At 38.7% G+C, this 18,852-nt stretch overlaps 1 protein-coding gene across 2 annotated transcripts in view; it reads left to right on the forward strand.

Moving 5' to 3' along the window:
- rbl2 (retinoblastoma-like 2 (p130)) overlaps positions 1-18,852 on the forward strand; it is a 116,717-nt gene that overhangs the window by 88,764 nt on the left and 9,101 nt on the right. For both annotated transcript variants that reach the window (XM_052028383.1, XM_052028385.1), the window contains 2 exons: positions 16,581-16,683; positions 17,566-17,780. In XM_052028383.1, the coding sequence (XP_051884343.1) occupies positions 16,581-16,683; positions 17,566-17,780 (318 nt within the window). The remainder of the gene's footprint in view (positions 1-16,580; positions 16,684-17,565; positions 17,781-18,852) is intronic.

Consider the following 18,852-nt stretch of genomic DNA (forward strand, 5'->3'; position numbering starts at 1 on the left):
GAGTTAACAATCTTTTAATTATTTACACATTATTTAAGTTAAAGTTCTCTGGAAACACTTTGAACTCTTAGAGCATAATAAATGTAGAAAGCAAAAACAGTAAGAGTAGTTAAGTTCTGCAACAAAATTATTAGACGATTGTTAGCTCAAAAGTATTATTTGCAGTAAATAAAACTCAAACTAATATGCTCCAATTGTTTCTCTGGTTGGATGAGTATACTTTGGCACAGCTTTTCTTTTGCAAGTTGACTTAATTTGGCCATTTTATATTTATATTCATCTTCTGTCCTGTGTCCAATGGGGACAGTTTTCAACTTCATCACCTGGGCAGTGATCCGGCTGATGAGCAACCTACTGTAGAATCTGCCTGGTTCTCATGCCATTGAAAATCAGACAAGTTCAGCAGCCATGTATCACCCTTCAGGCATTTGGATCATTATTATTGCTTCTGGGGTAAGTGGGACATGGACCTAAAGGATGGGTTGCACATAAACGGAGAGGGACCAATATCCTTGCAGGGAGGTTTGGTCATGTAGCTTGGGAGGATTGAAACTAATCTGGCAGCGGGGTTGGAAGGACAATAGCAGTGCAGCAGGTGGGGAGACTGACTCAAAAGGTAAAGGATAAATCAAACCATTACAGTGGGCAGAGCAGACAGAGGCAGGTTAAGGAGCGTGGGAGGGCTGGCAGACTCAGCTACATTTACTTTAATGCAAGGAGCCTTGCAGGTAATCCAGATGAGTTTAGAGCATGGATCAGCACTTGGAATTGAGATGTTATTGCAATCACGGACATGTGGTTGAGGAAAGGGCAGGACGGGCTGCTTAATGTTCTGGGGTATAAAAGTTTCAGACATGACAGAGGAAGATGCAAAAGAGGAGGTGGTGTGGGGGGTGGTCACACTGCTGATTAGGGAGAATATCATTGTAGTATTTGGAGAGGATATCCTTGAGGGATTGTCCAATGAGGCCATATGGGTAGAATTTAGGAATAAAACAGGGACGATCACTTAGCTAGGATTGTACAATTTTTCACCTAATAGTCGGCAGGAATTAGGGAAACAGATATGTAAGCAAATCTCAGAAAGATGTAATAGCAATAGTGTTATGATAGTGGGGATTTTTAACTTTCCCAGTATTGACAGGGATCGACAGCGTAGGGGATTAGATGGGTGGAATTAAATGCATCCAAGAAAGTTTTTCGAGACAATATGTAGAGAGTCCTCCTGAAGACCAGGCAGCACTCGGCCTTATCTTGGGAAATGAAATTGGGCAAGTGGCAAAAGTGTCAGTGGGGAACACTTTGGGAACAGTGACCATAACTCTGTAGGTTTCAAGGTAGTTATGGAAAGGGATAAGGTTCGTCATCAAGTTAAAGTCCTAAATTGGGGGAAGACTGATTTCAATGGCATGAAAGAGGACCTGGCGAAAATAGATTGGGACCAGATGCTTGCAGGTAAAATGACAGCTAACAAGTGGGAGTCTCTTAAAAGAGAGTAAGAGTTCAAGGCCAGCATGTTCCAGGAAGGGTGGAGGGACAACGGGTCCATTTCTGTGCTGTACAACTCTGACTCTCTGACCCAAATGGCGAAGTTGGAAATTACCCTCTGTGTTATTTGATTCATTGGAATTGGATGTTGCTGGCAAGGCCACCATCTAATGCAGCTCTTGCCCTGTTCATTTCAGTGCTGTTGTATTGAGTTGAAACTGCTTAAAGACAAAGAAAGCCCCCAGGCATAGTAATCGAGATTTTACAAATGTTGTGAACACGGCTGAGTTTAAAAAAAAGATGAGAACTGTATGAACAGGTATTGGAGATGCATCATGCATGAGAGGACCATTGTGTGGTTCTGCAGGTTCAAGAAGAAAAGGTTAGTTTTCAGGACAAACTTCAGTGGCTTGGCAGAAACCCATAATGACTAAGTTACAATCAATGTAGTAATTAAAGGTTGGGAGTGGGGGGGTGGGGGGTCTGTACCTAGGCTGGCTAATCTGCAAAATATAGTAATGCTTTACTCATTGATTGCAAATAATTACAAATTACAATGGTACTAGAAAAGGATGTAAAATACTCTCACATTTAATCCTACATAGAGAAGGAGATTTGCTATAAAGTCAGTCCCATTTGGCTTATGTAATTTTTTTCATAGAAATCTAGCCATGTTTAAAGAATTTGATGCAAGGAAGAACTGAAGTGTCTGCTTTGAACGTGAGGTAACTTAAAGGACCATTATAATTATTTACAATAGAAAAGCTACTTAGATGATGAAATTCTTTTTCTTTCTTTACTACAGAAAGTAGATAAGCTTGTCCAGTTGTGGTGGTTTTCAACCTAGGCTATTTATGTTTTTCCTCTGATATTGGCACTTTTACTTAAAAAGGCTACACGGGCCACATGCATACTCTACTGCTGGCAGCAAGTGAAAATTCTTCATCTTGATCTGAGATAAGTAAACCCTCCTGATTAATATTGTGTGTCGTCGTCTTTGAATAGTTTTGCCATGCTGGTTACATAGCATGACACTTTAGGTTGCTGCAAAAAGGTTTTACCTTGCATTGAAATAAATATTCAAGGTAATCACAGTCAAGTGGCAATTGGACCAGTACATCCAGAGGCAGCAGGAGACTCTTGTATGATGTTATGATCTGTCACTCTCGTAGCTCAATATTGTAATCTCACAATTTACACTTATATTACACATTGGTTACTACTGGGATTTCTGTCTTTTCTGGCAGAGTAAACCACAAAAGCAAACTGCTGTGGAAGCAGAGCCATCTCTGGATTGCCACACAGATCGTTGGGCTGTTTATTAACATTGAGGATATCACCCATACTTGATGGCTGTTAGTTAATAGGATTCTGTATAAAAGCAGGTTCGTATTCAATGCCAGCAGTGAATGGGATAACCAGCTCGCACTACAGTCAAAGCAGGTGCCACTGTTGAATAGCTACTTGAACTTCTGAAACAGTCATCTCTTTCAGTATTACTTTGTCAATACTTTAGAAATCAACAGGAAACAGATTTGTATCTGTTATAATAGATTTGTGTTTTACACAATGAATGTGTTCACAGAAGCAGTGCAATAACACTTGCTTATGAGAGTATTTTGCATGGTTATCGGCAAAATATTATATCACCATGTCACTCTCTAATATTCAAACCTTATTATGAAAACATGCCTAAAATCATTCAAATCACAAGTAATCTGAAGATAAAATTGTGAAATTAAATGTGTGAACATTGTGGAAGTGTCTAAAAAATCACAAACAATTCCATCATAAACTACTATTTATCCCAGAAGCTATAGTTCTACATACAAAAAATATCCCAGTAACAACAACATCCAAGTCTTTTTCTAAACTTGAGACCATGTTCATAAGTTGTCTGTCCGGTGTCCCAACACTTGTATGTGGGTGTAAGCTGGATCACTGTTTGCAATTGTGATCTCCTGCCCAGTGACATTTAGTAAATCTTAAAAAAAAAGAATGAAATTATTTATCCATTGAACACCACATTGATACCAGATTAAAACATGATTATGCGTCAAATAGTTAGTTTAATGATTATGTGTCGTTGGTTTGACGAAACCCTTGTATGACCATAAATAAGGGACATTCATTTTAGAAGTCTTAATACAAACGTAAACTAAATAAGACATTTGTACTGAGTAATCAGTACAGCCTCCTCTGAAATTATTGGGGTGTAGCACTCAAGGGAGTATAGTCTATTATTAGTCTGCATTATCAGTTACTTTCAATATTTTAATATGTACAGTTACTGCATTTATCGTGTGTGTATTATTCAAAATGTCACCAATTTGAAAGGTGTGGCCAGCATCAAATTGGGATTTAAAAGTTAAATTTTAGCAATTTTAATGACTAAAATGATTTAAAAAATGTAATGAACAGTATATATGATTTTTTGCTTTAATGTCAGTGGAACAGTTAATTGATTTTACAAAGCTGATGATAGCTATGAACCCTGAAACAATCAGAAATAGTTAAGATTAAAGAGAGAGAGACCCCTGCATCCTCCATCTAAAGCTTTTAGAACCACAGGAAAATTTGCAGGAAATACTGACATTAAAGTTTCACAAGAATTATTGACATTTTTAATCACGGTCTGTGAAGAAGTATGTCATGAACTGCTGCAGAGAATGGATATACTTCATTTATTTATACCCCTTGCTGCACAGCTCAAACAAATATTTCACACTTAAAGACAGCAATGCTTATAAGAAATAGAAGCAGGAGTTAACCATTTGCCCCTTTTGCCTGCTCTGCATCCATGAAGATCACATCTGATCTTTTACCTCTGTGCCATTTTCCTGCATTAACCCTATAACCCTTGATATAAAAATCCTAACAAATAAGTTGGTAATAATGGAAGGACTTCTTAAAAATGTGTATGTTGATTCTGTGTCTCAGATGCTCTGAGTACAGTGTCTGCAGTGTAGATGGCCTTAAGAGACATTGAGCCATTGGTGACACCCAAACCATTGTGTTTAAGGGTTTATTTATTTTTGTGGGAAAATCTTAATCTGGATTAGTTTCACCCGGTATCCAATTGCAGACCACCTTCTGGGAATCATTATTTAAGTAAATGCAGATAAAGTTGTCAGTTTATTAAACTGAAGGTGTACTGCATAGGGGAACATGGTTTCAATCTACATGGATCTATTAATGTATTCTGCCTCCATTTAATGTTTGTAATTGAGTTTTACATTTTTTTTCAGCTTTTGTTAAATAATCCATTCAAATTCAGTGACAGCAAACATTTTCATGAGTAGATCTTGTGTTCTTAAAAATTCAAAGAGATGAGGTTAGTGCGGGAAAGTGGCACCTGAGGTCAGAAGTGAGCATGATCTTATTGAATAGGAGAGCGAGCACGAGGGGCCTATTCATTTCTAATTCTTATGTACTTCAGCTTTTTGCTGTTGAATTATTGCTCCATACAGTGATGATGGACACATGGCTCACAAAAGTGTCAAATGCTTTCTATGTACTGCCAGATGAAACCCATCCATGTAGTGACATCAATCAAAATACTGCACACAAGGACTTTTAGATCTCTGCCTTTGTCTCTTTGTGGAAGCAAATATTAGCTGGACCAAAATGTAAATTTGATCTGATGTGCAGAAATCTGTCACTACCAACAAAGAGTTAAGGTCAATAATTAAATGCATACAAAAATAATTTTTTATTAAACCCTCTGCAGAACATTGTATTGCACTGAGCTCCCCTGTACACTATGTACCTGGGTATTTTTATATTTCATTTTTTTGATACTGTTGGGAGCAGTCTTTCACATGCTGGTACTTCTATGTCTATTATCTTAATCATGACATGGCAGTTATTGCCATCTATTATTGTGTTTCAATTTGATTTCTGTCTACTTCCTCAGAAACATTTTATCATCATAGTGGGTGATTTGGCAGGGAATGCTGTATGAATTATTTCTGCTAATTTGGTAAAGCTGTTAAGCTCCCACATTTCTGCTGGCAACTTTGAAGATGCACCATCAGAATTTCACATTAACCTTTGTCACATTGCAGAATGTTTTCAGGATGAAAAATTAGTATTTGTGGTATAGAAACTAACTTTGAGACATAGCTCAAAGTGAATGGTATTGAAATGGCAGCTTTTTGTGAACCCACCCAACACCCCAACCCTCTGACATCTTTAATTGCATCAACTTCAAAGAGCTGAATTTTGCATGACGTGCATAACTGGTAGGTGATCAAATGGCACCCATTCATTGCTGCTGCCCAAGGCAATACAGATTTCAGTTAATACCAGATGATTTTGCAGGAGGGTTGGATGTTCTCCAAGATATTAAAATAAATTTTGAAGCTTTAAATATTGAATGTAATGTTTACACATTTGTGGACAAAATTAACTTGGGAGGAAGATTTGGGGAAGTTAGTGTTAAGTTTACCCTTGCAGATTCTTTGGTTCCAGATCACCTTACCAGATCTTAATGGTATAACTTTAAATATTTTCCTCTCTCTGGCAAAAACTAAATGGAGGTTAAACATGGGTCATCCATCCATAATGCTGGCCTGTTTTTGTTTTCTCCCTCCACCAGCAAGGCATGACTTGGGTATTTTCTACAGCTCTGCATTTTACAGATGTTACATTCCTTCATGTTTTCTCTTTCTCCAGTGTCCCTCATTATTCTATCATAATTTAGTTAACAGCTCTTCTCATAATAACCCTAGCCTGACCCTTTTAGAGAGATTCCTTTTCTCCTATCCATCGTGACCCTCTGTGCAATTTAAAAAGAAACTGAGACACATGAGACTACAGGTGCTGGAAATCTGGAGCAACACACAAAGGAGCTGGGGGAACTCAGCGGGTCAGGCAGCATCGACAAAAGGAAATTAACAGTCGACATTTGGGTGGAGACCCTTCATCAGGACTCTTTAGCGGTGAGTGGAGTGCTTAGAATATGGAGAAACAGAGGGAGAAGCAATCAATGAAACATAAGTACCTGGGATCCTTGCTAGGGCCAAACTGGGAGGCCTAGAAATGGAGCTGGAAGCCACGTGGCACAAGATGGTGGCAGAGACAAATGCCCAGGAAGGACGCAAGGCTCCGATAGCGAGTCTGGTGAGCACGTGGTTGAAGAGCCTGAGAGCAGCAGGGTCACAACCCAAAACATCGACTATTCATTTCCCTCCATAGATACTGCCTGACCCGCTGAGTCCCGCCAGCTCCTTTGTGCGTGGCTTAAAGAGAAACTTAGTTTTCTTTCCCAGTTCTGATAAAGGATCTCGGAGCTGAAACATTAAATCTTTTTCTCTTCCACAGATATTGCCTGACCTGCTGAGTGTTTCTAGCATTTTCTGATCCGGTTGCAGCTTAAATATATATGGAAAGGTTGCAGCCACTTAGGTCACAATGAATCCTGTTTCACGTCTGGTTATTGTTTGCAGTTAACATCCACAGATAAAAGTTCACCACTTTTCCAGAACATGTGCAACCCCACAGCTTCTGAAATTGATTATTGAGCTTTGACTGACTGGTGGGATTTAGTTTGTATCAAGTGATTCTTTTCCTTATCCTTTAGATAGTTTTGTGAAGCTGGAGATGGGGATATGTTTGATAAGGAACTTGTAACTGATTTAAAAGTTACCTTAAAACCTCTTAAGGGAGCAGGTTTTGCAAGCCACAAGCGTAAACATTCAATTTTCATTTTTTTTTATGGGACACTATGAATATGGTTTATCTAACCATGTTCACATTACCTACTGCTGAAGAAACAAGTTCTTACTTAGTAAAATACTGTAAGCTGAAACTTGCAGGTTACATTTGCTACTGGCCTCGGAGGTAAGTTTAGACTTGTTTTATCCAGATCCACTGGTGTCAGCTTTCTGGTCAAAGTTGAAGTGATCCTGAACAGCCTTGCAAGACAAGCTGCCCCATGATGGCAAGCCAGGACAAGCTTCACCCATGAAAATGCTGGAACAACTTTATCATTCAGAAGCAGGCAAGAAGCTCAGGATTTATGGGTTCACATGGATGTCAGACACTTCCTGGCACTTGTGAGAGAGGGATAGGGAGAAAGAAGGGTAAATGCCACCAACTCAGCATGAAACTTTAGGCATTTTCCAGCATGTTTGCCCAACTGTGGAAGAGTCTGTTTTCCCACAGTGACCACAACAGCTACCTCGGTAACCAGACAACTGGAGTGCAAGTCATCCTCAATCCCAAGAGACTGTCTAAGGAGAGAAGATGACTCCATTCATTATCGAGGATTATTGTATGGGAATAACAAGAGATTATTTACAGTCTGCTTGATTCCTTATCTGCAGGAAGGCCATATATCTACAGCTTTAGTAATGGATCAGTTACAATGTAGCTGTGAACCACAAAGAAACAGAAATCTCTGCCTAATGTGTGTGAAAACTACCTGTTTTCCCATTGAAGTGAGGATGTTTATCAGTAAATCAACTTTTAATGAAATATTTGAATTGACTAGAATTCTATTAACTGTCTTCAGACTGTACCAGGGTAAAAACTGAATTTCCATTTCATTTCTGTCGTTTTTGATCTGTGACTTTTACCCATAACAATTTAGCAAGGTTACTTTGGCCCTTCATGTTGCAACAATCTTAAGTAAATGGCACCTAATGAAAAGGCACCATACCTGCATTGTTACCACACAATGTGGAAAACTTTCCCTTTTAATTTCCAGAGATGGGCTCCAGAAAGAAACTGCTACATAGAATACTGGAGAGCCAGCATCATGGGTTTTTCTGGTTTCTGTCGGATGCTACGCTTTCTCTTCACAACAGTTATCTACTGTGAGAAATGTCAGCAACACAGTTCAGAACTTTCACTTCTCAGCCAGAAATTAAGCCAGCCTTAAATGAAATGTTATATTCTGAAATAGCTTAACTGTCATATTATGATCTATTAGAAGCTATACTTGAGGAAAGCTATATAAGTGTGCAGTTACTCTTCTAGTTGACTAAGGCATTATGTGTATATATTTTGTAGAGATATACAATGAGCAGTAGATATGCACTGCTCTTTTTTTTCCAGTGGTAACCCAAAAATTAACAAATTTATAGCATGTTTTGGAACTGAATTCATCTTGTGTTTAAGAATAAAATACCTCAAGGCCCTTTACCTTAACAGAATATAAAACCAAGCCAGAAAAAAGCAGATACAGGAAAGATGATCGAAAGCTTAGTTGAAGAATAAGGTTTTCAAGTACATGTTAAATGAGGAGACCTGGACCAGAATCGTAACAATTCTACTATAATATCCTGGATAATGTCACCATGACCCTTATCTAGTAATTCTACAGCATTTATATTAAAAAAAAATCAGGTTTGTTCGGCACAATCTGTCATTCATGAATTCTAGATTGCTTTTCTCCTCATTAACATTTTTTGAATTGGTTTCTTTTTAGTATTTTTTTAATATTCTTTATTAGAAATGTCAAATTAATGTACAGATGACAAAATTATATGACTGACTTATTCCTGTATTCATATTAATTATCATCTAATCCTGACCATTCCCCCGAGTTTCACGAGTTTACCGGTTTTACCACTGTATCTTTGTTTCCAAACCCAGATTATTCTTGGCTCTTGGATAATCTTTAGACCTGGTACTTTCTGAATCCCCAAATATTTATTTTCTTCCTCTGGATATTCATTCATTTATTTGATCTCCAGGATGCTGTCTGGATTAGAGGGTATGTGCTTTTAGGAGAGGTTGGTCAAACTAGGGTTGTTTTCTCTGGAGCAGCAGAGGCTGAGGGGAGACCTGATAGAAGTTTATAAAATGATGAGAGGCATAAATGGAGTAGACAGCTGGTATCTTTTTCCCAGGGTCAAAATGTATAATACTAGAGGGAGGGAAAGTTCAAAGGAGATGTGTAGGACAGATTTCGACACAGAGAGTGGTGGGTGCCTGGAATGCACTGCCGGGGTGGTGGTGGAGGCAAATACAGTAGAGGAGTTTAAGTGGCTCTTATAGGCATGTGAATATGCAGAGAATGGAGGGATATGGACCATGTGCAGGCAGAAGGGATTAGGTGTCATTAGCTTAATTAGTTCAGCACAACATCATGGGCCGAAGGGCCTGTTCCTGTGCTATACTCTTCTATGTTTTATCTTATTTGATAGAATGACCTCTGAATTATTCTTTTTGCTGACAGCCATTTCTTGGCCACTAATAACATCAAAGTGATGTTCTCTAATCCATTGCATTTCACACTTCTGTGGAATTTCAGAATGCTACGGACTAGGTGAATGTCCCTTTAAGATAGAACATAGCGGTGTGTGTGTGTGTGCGGCGTGCTTACATCAACAGAAGATAAAGGACGTAATGACGTTGTTGAAGAAGTCAGTCAGAGAGAGAGAGAAAAGGGAGAGAGACACCAACCTGCTAGTTTCTCTATCGATGGATGAGAAACAATACCTGTGTTTGTCACTGCAATCCACGTATGGAAATTGGAAGTAATCCGGTGGAGTTCACTTTGTTGCCGACCTGTAGAAGGAAACAGATATTTGTGTGGACGGCCACAATTTGGATGCTTTCTGGGGTGAGGAAGTCACTACTGAGTAAACAATGAGGTGTCGTTTGGGTTCCATTGTGGAACATTTGGATTTCGTAATTACTCTCTCTATGTTCTCTATATCTACGTCTTATCTTCAGACAACAGTGGTTGTTGAAGAAGCCTTTGCTCATGTTTCACCTTGTGGCTTGCTGAACTGAACTTTAAGATTCCTGGACTTGGAGTTTGGGACTTTGCCACACACACACGACGAGCTTAGTTTTTGGGGTTAATGTTCAAGGTTTAACATTTTTACTTCTAACATTCTAACATTTTTACTTTTACTTTTCTTATTATCATAAGTAGTTATTAATAAAGTAGTTTTTAACACTGAATCATGACTCAGTGTGTTTCTTTTGTTGCTGGTTTGTAACACAGAAAAAGCAGCAGTTTGGTGTGAAATCTTTCATCTTTAGCTGAATTATATTCTAAACACCGATTAATCCTGGTTACAGTGAATTAGCCTGATTACAATTCCCCAGGTTTGTGCAGGAGGCTGTTGGAACCTGAGGAGGAGAAAAAAAATTTAGAAAATGAGGAAACAGAAACTAAAAAACAAATGTGGATTTTTTTTCTTTGAAAATCCCTGTCTGTTGTTCATACTAATTTATGATTATCAGCTGTTATCAGCATGAGACTTGGTTTGGATATACTTAACTAACATAATATAAATTTCTTGCTTAGATGCCTTCAGCAAATCCATAGCCATTTTAACATAGGAGTTAATGATTTACCAGTTGTCTATTTACTTACCATTTGAGAAGTTAACAGAGATGTAATTTTACTGATTTATAAACCACATTTTATAATCCTCATCAGTTTGGGTTAACAGTCACTGGTTTTATAGTTTTGAATCATAAGTTGTGCTAAAATTTTAATGATCTTATCATGTTAAAAAACCTTAAAATAAGCCTGTTAAATTTCTTGCATGTTTATTTAAAGGACAATGAGGTTTATGCAATATACCATACACTGTGAATTTAATCTTTTGGGAGAATTGTTTTTCTTCACGTGGTGCTTTAATGTTTCACATTTCGGGAAATGGGTTTATTTTGGCCCTTTTTATTTCTCCTAACAAGCACAAAAGACTGACACCTGGGAAAATAATATTTGAAAAATCGCTGGCAGTACATTGACATTCTTTCCATGTTAGTTCATTATGTGCTTTAGATCTAACTAAAACAGATTTACTGAAGCTCAAATTATAAAGTAAGGAATATATCGGTAGTTGGTGTCTTGGAAGTTAATTTGCACTTGAAAACGGGCATTAATATAATATTGCACTCTCACACCCTTGTCACTCCTTTTATTGGGCTTTGTATCTCAACACCTTAAAAGCTAAGTGGGTTTAGTTGAAAATTATGCTGCCATGGTTTTCTAAATCCTTAGGCAGTCCCTTGGGATTGAGAATGATTTGCTTCCACTGCAGTTCTGTGGTGACTGAGCCAAAGTGGGAACTGTAGATTCTTCCACAGATGGGGCAAAGGTACTCGAAAGGGTGGTTGGGTGGGTAATTGTAAGTCAAAAATGTGATGAAGTTGGAATCTGTAACAGAAAGGAAAAGTGTTGGAAACACTAAACAGGGCAGACAGCATCTGTGGAAAGAGAGCCTTCATCAGATTGGCTAGTTTGTGAGGTGGCGCACTCCTTTCATTCACTTATGGAGTGCTTATGCTCGTGATGTGTGGATTAGAAGTTCACAGTTTCGTCACAAATGCTCCTTCTCCACTTAGAGCACTCTTAGACCTGGGATTCACAAGTGTCAGTGAGGATGTTGCATTTTTTTCTCAAAGCCTTTGAGCACATTTTTGAATCTTTTCGTCTGACTATGTGGTACTCTTCCCATGACAGAGCTTGCAATAGAGTGTCTGTTTAAGTAGTCTCGTATTGAGCATGTGAACTATGTGGTCAGTCCAACACAGCCGATTCGGTGTAACAAGGATCTCAGCGCTGGGGATTGTGGCCTGGAGGAGGACACTGACATTCGTCCATTTAACCTTCGAGTGAATTTGGAAGATATTGTGGAGACTGCGTTGGTGATATCTTTGCGGTGCCATATGGTGCCTGCTGTAGGTAGGCCAGGTATCAGAAGCATATTGATAGGTAGGGATCACGTCTGCCTGGTAGACCATGAGTCTTGTGCTACGTCTGAGGTCTTGATTTTCAAGTACCATTTCTCAATTGACCAAAGGCTTTGCTGGTAGATTAGGGGTGGTGTTGAATTTCACAACTGATGTCTACTATTACTGAGAAATGGCTCCTGAGATATGGGAAGTGGCACTAGTTTCCAGGGTCAGGGAGAATGGTGTTATTCAGTGGGAGCCGGTTGGCAGAGCACCTTTGTCTTGCAGATGTTGAGTGCAAGCCCTGACCTCTTGCGTGCTTCAGTGAATGAGTTAACTTGGAGCTTTGCCTCAGAGTGTGTGCAAACAAAAGTGTGGTTCGTGTATTGCATGTTCTCCCCGTGTCTGCGTGGGTTTCCTCCGGGTGCTCCAGTTTCTTTCCACGTTCCAAAGACGTACGGGGTTAGGAAGTTGTGGGCATGCTATGTTGGCGCCGGAAATGTGGCGACACTTGCAGGCTGCCCCCAGAACACTCTACACAAAAGGTGCATTTCACTGTGCGTTTCGATGTACATGTGACTAATAAAGATATCATCTACTGAGATGCCAGTGACCTTGGTTCTGGAGTGTGGTCACTGTGCGTTAAGCATTTTCCCATTAGTTTTGAAGTCTAGTTCCAGTCCCATGGGAAGTTTGTTGGAGGGGATGTCCAGTGTTGCAGCAAGAAGGATTGAAATTTTCTGTGGGCAGCCAGATTTGAGGTGGGTGCTCCATAGTCTCTCATGGCTGATGAAGTCAAAGGCTTTAGTGAGGTAGAGAAAGGCCTTTCTAGTGACTGGTGTTGTACGTTGCATTTCTCTTGAGTTGTAAGTTGGCAATCATGTCCACTATGCCTCTGGATAGAAGGAATCCACACTATGATTTGGGCAGCCATTATTCAGCCACCGGGAGAAGGTGGTTGAGAAGGATCCTGGTGATAACCCTCTTCAAGATTGTCATGATTATGGGATCTCTGAGGTCTCCTGGTATATTATCCACATCCTGGAAGAGGAGGACTGAAGCTCTTCACTGCCAAGTTTTAGAACTTCAGCAAGGATACTGACTCCTCCTGATGTCTTGATATTTTTAGTTGGGATATGATGTTTGACTTTGTTAGGAGTGATAGCGGTCAAAGTCAATGCGTTTGATTTCCTGAGCTACAATGACAGAGCAACATGTAGGTCTGTCATTGCTGGACTGTCTATGAAGGTCCTGATGTTCCAGATCCCAAATTTCATATTTTGGTGTGGAAGTATTGGAGCCAGGTTGATGAAGATAATAGTTCCTTTAATGTGGGATAGCTGTTGCACACCAGCTACGACATGGGCTTGTCTGAAAGAGATCTTGATCTAGTGGCAAGGGGAACAGTGGCAAGGGAACCAGGCTCTGCTGCATGGGTATTAATGCTCACATATTGGTGGGCACATGTGTAGAGCACTTGGTAGGTATACAGTCACAGGGGCTCCTCGCTTCTCACCCCTCTCTCCCACCCTCCTGGCTACACTTTAACTTCCAGTTCCCGATCCTGGCTGCATACGTGGTCCCTGGCTCCAGTCATGTACATGCCTACATTCCTGGCGCCAGCTGGGGCCGTGCACCTGCCCAGGTTTCCAACCTCAGCTTCACTTTCTTATTTATTGCTGGTAGATGATGACTTGTGATCTTTTTTTAAACACGTGAAAATCTTTGCTTTCAGTGTTCACAGAACCCCCATCATATACAATATTCAGATGGGTCACTCAGAAAATCAGAATTCTGGCTTGTATCTCAAAATAATTGTTTAAGTATTAACATTAGCAACAATGATGATTCTGTGGTTAAATGTACCGTGTAGTGTCCTATATACTATGTAGTGTATATCAGGTCTCTGGTCTGTACCAAGTTAAGTGATCTCAGCTGGGACAACATTAGTTATATTGGCTCAGTATCCAAAGATGATGGAAGGGAAAATAATTTTGGGTTCCAATTCATGATTCCTCTTTGATCTCTGTGGAAAAATGCATTTATTGATGTTGAATGAGCACAGGAATAGGTTCAGCTGTGAAAGTCCCTGGGGTTAACTAAACTTTGAATTCTACAAGTAATTGGCCATTTCACTGAGTATGCATGTTGCCTGTGGAACGGCAGCCAACAATCAACTGATCAACCTTCCATAGGGGAGGAATAAAAGAGAACTGTCAGGTATGAACTACTCAAAGGCAATTTTACTCCAGCCAGTTGAAAGATTTGCTTTCAAGTATCAGGAATAACAGCAAGACCCCCAATGCCTGTTGTATTGCTACTGTTTATTCCCCCCCCCCCCCCCCCCCCCCCCCCCCCCCCCCCCAGAAAGTCTACTCAGTCAAGTGTTAATTTTCAGTGTTTTAATTCAATGTGCAAAAGATGCCTTGCAGGGAAAGAAAATCTGGAGATGACCCACTTGTTGAAAAGATCTGATTGCACTGTTTTTGTTTAGTCTTTGAGTGCCTCCTTATATCCTGGCTCTGATTCAACATAAGTTCTTGAATATATCCTTTGAGCTTATCCATTGTAAGATTCCTCAATATTCTTATCAACAAATTATTCCTTTGTGCAAGTGCCATTTAAATTCCATTGAGTTCAGTGGGGAAAGAAAGATCTAATAAAATAAAAAAACAGCTCTTTTTTGGGGTGATTTATTTGTAACCATTTCCAAATACATCCATGTATTTCTTGTGACTATATCAGAAGAATTCCCTGCTAAAATTTAGGTAGACCCAAACTGTAAGTAGAGCTCTGGTAGGTTATGGTATAGGGATCTGGCAGATCCTATTAAGTATCAATAGCTTAATGGTGCTGGACTGAATCCTGCACTGTTACATGTTAATACAGGAAGACTGCTCTCAGCTTTTAATTCACGGGCCAAGTTCAAACAGGTGGCTGACCTGACATCTGCAAGATAACTGCAAAAACCCTCACATTTTTAACATATTATTTTAATATATTGTTTAGCGAAAGCACAGTAAACTAAATCCTAAACAAAATTTTCATCATGCTTTTAAATAAAAATAAAATCATCAGCTGTCAGCATCTGCTCCACCAGCCAATAATATTGTGGCTGATCTTTTTATTTTCAGGTCATCAGGTCCTGGGGAATTTATCATCTTTCAGTTCCATTTTTTCCAGTTCTTTATTTAAATATGGAACTGAAAGATGCCGAGAGCTGATGATTTTATTTTTATTTTAAAAGCATGATGAGAATTTTGTTCAGTTCTTATTGTTAATTTTTTTTCATCTCAATCGCTCTTGACGTTGTTCCCCATCATTCTACCATGAAGACACATACAAAATTTTTGTTCAATTTCTGTCATTTCCCTATTCTCCAAGATAAATTTTTCTGTTTCAGTCTGTAAGGAAACCACATGAAATTTAAAAATAGCTTGTTCCCTCATTCCTTCATCAATATACTAATCTAGAAAACAGTCTCTTACACATTCCATGAATTCATCTTCTACACTATTGCTGTTAGGTTTACCCAGTTTTTAATGTAGATTAAAGTCCTCCATTATTATTGTTTTAAACTTGTTACCCTTGCCTTCAATCTCCTGATTTATGCAATGACTGTGGCTGTTGTTATGGACAACTCCCACCTACTGCCTCTGGCTCTATCTTAGCTCCTTTCAAACTGGTTCTGCTTCTTGATTTTCTGAATTAAGACCCCATCTCTTGACTTTATTAATCAGGGCTATCCCTGCTTTCCATTGTGTCCTTCTCTTGTAAATGAAAAATAATCTGGGATGTATAGTTCCCATTCTTGGTCACCTTGCAATCAAATTTACGTATTGGCTATTAGTTCAAGCCCATTTTTTTTCTATCTGTGCATTAATTCATGTCTTGATAACAATGTTGCTTGCATTCAGATAAAGAGACTTCAGTTTTGCTTTTTGCCATTTTTCTCTGCTCTGACTTTAATTTGAGGTATATTTATATTTGTTTCCTGATGGGCTCTGGCTATCAATATCAATTATGCTACCCTGCACTATTATCTGATCCTTTTTATAAAAGGGTTGATATAAAGAGGTCATACATGAGACATGGGAGAAAGTTGTTCTACTTTCAGAAAAATCAAACATTTTAGACCAGGAACCTGAGAGGTATTAGAAGAACCACTTCAGATGTGTGAGTAGACATGCTGGGAATAACAGGAATAGAGGTAAGTTATTAGCCATTTCACGTGGAGGATGTTTGAATGAAATTATCCTTCACATGATTGGGTCTTATCCCTCTTTATTGACTCTATTTTGACATGCAAGAGTATTCCTTAACATTTATTGTAATTCAAAGATTAAGATACTTATCATTTTTTAATTGTGATTTAAATTGTTACAATTAATATTTTGTTTCTGCCAGATCAATGTATTCTGTACCTATTTATGTCTGTGCAGATTTATAGGAGTGTACTGTTAAAAGCTCGGAGAAGACGAACTTCCGGCAGCAGCGACAGTAGTGGTCGCCAGGGCTCGCCAACAGAGACAAACAGAGACAGGAGTAGGTATTCCTAATACTTCATATAGTAATAGGTAGTATGGTAAACACATTTTCAGTTTTATTTTACTCTTAACGTACTTATTTGTGGCACTTGAGAGCTGTCATTTGGTCCAGACAAAATTTGTCTTAAAACAAAGCAGTATTTAATGTATTTTTGCCACTTTAAAAAAATACTTGTGTTCGCCATTGGCTAGATATACAATTTTAGGCCATGTTGGGCACTGAGTCTGTATATTACTGCTCTACTGCAATAGATACTAGCTCATCCTGTCCATTTTTGTTTCCCACATTTTAATTAACCTAGCCATAAAGGGCAGGGGTAGAATGTAACACGTGTATTTATGCTTTCTAAAGAATACTGTGATAATGAATATCACAGTAATATCAAGAAGAATCTGTGCAACTTTTTTAAGACATGAGTAATACAGCTGCCAAGAACATTAATTAACAAAGGTGCTATAGGCGTTGGCTCCAGTTACAGCTAATCATTTTCCTCTGCCTTCCCTGATGCATCTAATTATCAGATTCAGTTGATGTCCAAAAGTAGTGCAAAAATGAAGCCTAATATTTTGTTCTAATTTTTTTGGCTAAAGTTATTTTGCCTCTTCCTCCATCCTTGTTTATTTCTTCCCTATGTTATCATGTACAGTCTTTTTTATTGAAACAAATTGCTGCTTTTGAAACCGAGCGGACAGACACTTTGGACATAGAGAAGTACTCCCGTAAGTATTTTCTCCCTACACAAAAGTATTTCAAATCCATATAACATCTCCTCTTGCTTCTTGAACTTGTAATTAGTTGTTCCCAACCAGCGTGATTTGCAAGGTACAAATTTTCAGTTAATTTTGATTGTAAGGTTTACTCTTTTTTTCCCCCTTGTAGACAGTAGAGACTCTAGTCCAAACATGAGGTCCAACAGTACACTTCCAGTACCTCAGCCAAGTAGTGCACCACCTACCCCAACCCGACTGGCTGGAGCTAACAGCGATATGGAAGAGGAGGAGAGGGGCGATCTCATTCAATTCTACAATAACATTTACATTCGAAGAGTAAAAGCATTTGCACTGAAATATTCCACATCAAGCATGGAGAATGGGGTAAGTTGTCAATTTACTGTTGGCAGTTTCATTTAAAATGGTATAATATCAAGGTGAATAATAATTAAATGTGCTTTTTTTCTTGTAGATGACACACTGTACAGTTGCAGTGATAATTTTAAGAATCAGGAATTCAGGCTTGAAACCCACAATAAACAATCTGACCATTATTGGTGGTAGACTGAATTTTTTAATGTTTTATGCAATAGTGAAGGTGTAAACTTCATTACAATGGAAGCATGGTTGGTTCAAGAAGACATTGTTAAATAAATACTTTGCAAATACACAGCTATACATCCTGGTTGCATCAGATTGCATGCACCTTTACAGAGCGTGGTGATTGTAGCTTGCAAGCTGGTTTATAATTGTGGGTAGTGTTCACATATCTGAAGTGTATTTTTGTGGTTGCTGTGCTTCCCTGAAGTAGCTGGTGTTCAGGCATGGTAGCCTGTTGGTTGTGTAATTTCACCCTTTGGGAACTTCATGAGAAATCATTCTGCCCTGATTTATGCTGCTAAAATATATGTCAATGTAGTTCATCAGTGTATTGGATTTCCACATTGTCCTTGATTTGTCTGTTGCTAGTTTAAATTGTAGAGCTGTATTTCCCAGATTGTGCCACAAGAAAGAACTATAACATTTATAATTCAATCTGCATCTATATTTGTAACAATACAGTTCGGAATGTTTGCTGTACACAACCAAAACTCTGAAATTCTCTCCATGAATAAAAAAATATTTACAATACTTGGGGTGGGAAGATAAGGGAAAGAAGCTAATTGATAATGTCTAATGGTGCAGAACAACATTCTTTACCAACAAAATGCCTTAACTCTAATTTTTTTTAGACTAAATGCTCCAATAGTACAGCTGTGAATTCTTATTTCACATCAGGTGTCCTGTAAATTTTTTGGTTTAGAAAAACAATCAAGTGGTTGATGGCAATTGGATGAATTGTTAACAAAATATGGAGATGATTGTGCTGTGGGCTCACCCAAGATTAAGGATGGGCTGAAGTTGTTTACTGAGGAATTATCCTGTCCATCACAACAGGTTGGAATCAAACCCAGAT

Source organism: Pristis pectinata, chromosome 13, assembly GCF_009764475.1.
Source record: "Pristis pectinata isolate sPriPec2 chromosome 13, sPriPec2.1.pri, whole genome shotgun sequence".
Lineage (NCBI taxonomy): Eukaryota > Metazoa > Chordata > Chondrichthyes > Rhinopristiformes > Pristidae > Pristis > Pristis pectinata.